We start from the raw sequence: 4,212 nt of genomic DNA, 5'->3' as shown, positions 1-4,212 counted from the left end.
ATAATGTATAATGTAGGAAAATTTTTAAATGTATCGTCATACCGATGTTTTATTGATTTTTAACCGTTGATCTTAATTTTAAAAAATATATATAATATATATAATTAAGATCAACGGTTAAAAATTAACGTAATACCAATACGACCGTACATTTGAAAACTTTTCTATAATGTATGTATCATTAGTTCATGAGTTTTGACAGGAATATAAAATAGTGATCTATTTGTAAATAAGCAATTAAATAAAAGAAATGTTATTTGTACATTAAAATTAGTCACTAAAATTAGTCATCAATGTATTATAAATACATATGTGATTTAATTTATTTTCAATATATATTTATATTCTAACATACATTTTATACTGGTGACTGATTTTAGTGTACGCGTAACATAACCTAATTAATAATTGTTGTGATTAGATTAATTAAAGGGGTGGCGTAGTATGATGATGAAGTTGAGTACACGTGGCCTCTCTCTCTTTATCTGTTACAAACATATTTTAATTCTGAAGTTTGCTTCCATGCATGGATTTCTCCTCCAAATATAGTGAAGTTAATTAAGAAAGAGAGAGAGAATGAGTAAGTGTGAGAGAGAAACAAACGCTCACTCACACACTCACTCTCTTCTCCTTTGTTCTTTTCTTCTCTCATCATCCCTATCATTAGCATTTTCCAACAACAACACACACACTCTTCTATCACCACACCAACACATTCATTCATTCACAACTTTGATCTTTTCCTATTCTTCAAATATCATCAAGTTCTTGTAGTTACAACCAGCTATGTCTTCTCTATAGTACTAGCTACTAGCTAGCCACATAGGAATTCAACAACAACAACAACAAGAAGCTTTTATTCTTTTGTTTTCTTTTAATTTCCACCTTTTGTGGCTTCCTTGGATCTTGAACAAACAACATACTTAGCTTGCAAAATTTGATCTTTGTTGTGGATTCTTGCTTCTCACTCCATAATCTGATCTGGGTCATGCTTCTTTTCTCTTCTCATCCTCTGCTTTTTTCTATTGCCATTTATTTCTTCTCTCTGGTGCTGAGATCGATGATGTGTGTGATGAATTAATTCTACATCAGCATTCTTCAATATTCTCTGACTCGGTATAGTGTTAGTTTGTTGTTGATTCAATAATCTTTTTGGCTTTTTCTCTGTGTCTCTTCTTTTTGTTGTTTGAATATGATGAATCCAACAATGGAAGAAGAAGATTATAATGAAGGACAACACATCAACAAGAAGAACAAGCATGTGTGCAAGTTCTGCAGCAGGAGCTTCCCTTGTGGTAGATCCTTGGGTGGTCACATGAGGTCTCATGTCATCAATGGTGACATAGATCATCATCACCATGACAATAACAAGCTTCTTGCATCATCATCATCAACAGCAAAAATTAAGAAGATGCTTTCATCTTCTTCATCTACAGAAAACAACACAGGAATAGGTTCTGAAGGCTATGGTCTGAGAGAGAATCCCAAGAAGACATGGAGGCTAACCAATTCAACAAGTGAAGACAATTCTCTGTTGTTCTGCAAGGATTGTGGTAAAGGTTTTCAGTCTTGGAGAGCACTATTTGGCCACATGAAGTGCCATTCTTCTGAGAAAGTAGAGAGCATGGAGTGTGATCAAGATTCATCATGGACTAACAATAGTGCTAGCCATTCTGATAATGAAGAAGCCAATGCTCCAAGCAGAAGGAGAAGATCCAAGAGAACAAGAACAAGGTACATAGCACCATTATCAGCACCAGCAGCAACAACAACTGATTCTTCTGTTTCTGAGGCTGATGAGCATGAACAAGAAGAAGTTGCTATGAGCTTGATGATGTTAAGCAGGGATTTGAGTCCATGGTGTGGTGTCAATTCTGTTTCTGAGTTCTCTAAGAACAAGAACAAGAAGCTTGTCAACATTGGTTCTGAGTTTTCAAAATTAGGCAGTTATTTGAGTTCTCCAAATCTAAGCTCCAAAGGGAAGAAAAGTTCAGAATTTTTGGCTACTGAGAGTGCCAAAGGAGTTAAGGTGATGAACAACACCACAGTTTCAGTTAATGGTTTCAGCAAGATTATTGGGAAGGATAAGAAAAAGTATGAACTTGATTCTGAGTCTGCATTTGAAGAAGGTACTACTAACAATAAGTACAGTTCAATTAAGGCAAAGTTTTGGGATTCTGGATCAAACAAAAAGCCTAATTCATCAGAAGGTGAATTCAGCATCAAGAGCAGTTCTTCTCATAATCATAAGAGAGGAAAGTTTGAGTGTACAACCTGCAACAAGATCTTCCATTCATACCAAGCTCTTGGGGGTCACAGAGCAAGTCACAAGAAGATCAAAGGTTGCTCTTTTGCTTCAAGGAATAATAATGATCAGAGCAGTGAAAACAGCATTGAGTTTGAAGCTGAAGCTGAAGCAGAACATGAAGAAGCACCACCACCATCATCACCCACCCCCACTGATGCATCACAACAAGTACATGAATTTGGTAATAATAGTAATGGTTTTGACAGAGAATCCAAGAAGGGAAACAAGAACAAGGGGCATGAATGTCCAATTTGCTTTAAGGTATTTTCATCTGGTCAAGCCTTGGGTGGACACAAGAGGTCCCATATGGCTTCTGCTTCTGATACTGGGAACTTTCATCAAACAGTTGTACTTCAAGAATCTTCAGTGCCTGAGATTAGGGACTTGCTTGATCTCAATCTTCCTGTTGCTGAAGCTGCTGCTACTGAGGAAGATGATGAAGAAGAAATCAATCCTCATGCTTCTGATTCTTACACTACTTGGTGGGAAAATCACAAGCAGGAAGCATTGGTAGGTCTCATGTCTAACTAGAAAAAAACCCAAATATATTTATATATATATATGAACTGTATAGAAAAGTTTATGCATTTTAATTTCATTAATTCTTTACATAATTCATTGTCTTTGCTTTTAATTTTAAGTACTTTGCTTCTGTTCTGCTCATATATTCTTCAAGTAGTTCATAAGGAACTTCTTATTCATCATTTTTTCTTTTAATTTTTGGAAGTTGATATCATGTTATTAATTACTTTGTTAATAGAATAAGATTATGAGAAATTGTAAGTTCTAACAGATTTCTACACTTCTTGGTACTAGATTTCTTTCTTTATTTTTCACCAACATTAATTATTTTCCCCTTAGCATAGCATATATAATAGAAATGTACTAGTTGAGTGAAAATTTTCCTTTTTATGTGTAATTTTTTTTTTTTGGTGGGCTCTTTTCTTTGCATCAAAGAGAAATGAATGAGGTGTTGAAATTTTAGGGGATACTTAAAAAAAGGGAGATTTTTTTATAGAGAAAATGATAAATAGGTCCCTGACCTTTTGTTTTGCGGACATTTTCGTCTCTGACCATTGAAAGATACTTTTAAGTCCCTAATCTTTACAAAACTTGGACGGATCAGTCCCTGACGGAGGCATTTGGACGGATCAGTCCTGACGGAGGCATTTGGACGGATCAGTTCTGACGGAGGCATTTAGACGGAGGGATTGATCTGTCCAAGTTTTGTGAAGATCGGAGACTTAAAAGTATTTTTCAATGGTCAGGGACCTATTTGTCATTTTCTCTTTTTTATATTTTTTATCAGAATCTCGCTAGGGAGCCAATGGAGTATCTGTACAATGTGTACAATGGACTGTTTATTTGGCTCAATATGAGTTAAAAATGAACATCCACGATAAAATACTACTAATTTATCAAACAGAATAACCATCCGGATATCAGGGATAATAAACATCTGATATCCTATTGAATCGAACACAATACATGTCATTGTACACATTGTACAGATACTCAATTGGCTTCCTATACTTCCTCTTTTTATAATACAAATTAAATAAGAATTTAATTTTGAAAGACAATGTAAATTTTATACGTGCATCTAATTACGTAATATCACATCATTGAAAATAACTACTTTTTATATTAACCGCGTAAATAATTATTTAAAAAAATAGATATGATTATACAGACTGGGTAAAACATTTTATACTATCAATGCATTAAAATTAAACTCATTAAATAAATAAAAGATTAAAAAAAGGTGGTTGTTTAGTCACCTACCATAAAACATGACTAGCCATCTTATATATCTATGTATCTATTTATTTGTTTCCTTTCTCTCATTTTGGTTGGGCACACTGACCCAAGTGGTGTGTTATTAAATCTTCATCACTAATCAC

The 4,212-nt window shown here is 34.2% G+C and overlaps 1 protein-coding gene across 1 annotated transcript; it reads left to right on the top strand.

Moving 5' to 3' along the window:
• LOC107624479 (zinc finger protein ZAT4-like) lies at positions 509–2,846 on the top strand. The gene has a single exon (XM_016326968.2). It carries the CDS (start codon positions 1,193–1,195, stop codon positions 2,837–2,839), a length of 1,647 nt encoding a protein of 548 aa, XP_016182454.1. The 5' UTR covers positions 509–1,192; the 3' UTR covers positions 2,840–2,846.

This window comes from Arachis ipaensis, chromosome B10 (assembly GCF_000816755.2).
Source record: "Arachis ipaensis cultivar K30076 chromosome B10, Araip1.1, whole genome shotgun sequence".
NCBI classification, from domain to species: domain Eukaryota; kingdom Viridiplantae; phylum Streptophyta; class Magnoliopsida; order Fabales; family Fabaceae; genus Arachis; species Arachis ipaensis.
Note: the sequence above shows the minus strand (reverse complement) of the source record. Positions and strands in the feature narration are given on the sequence as shown.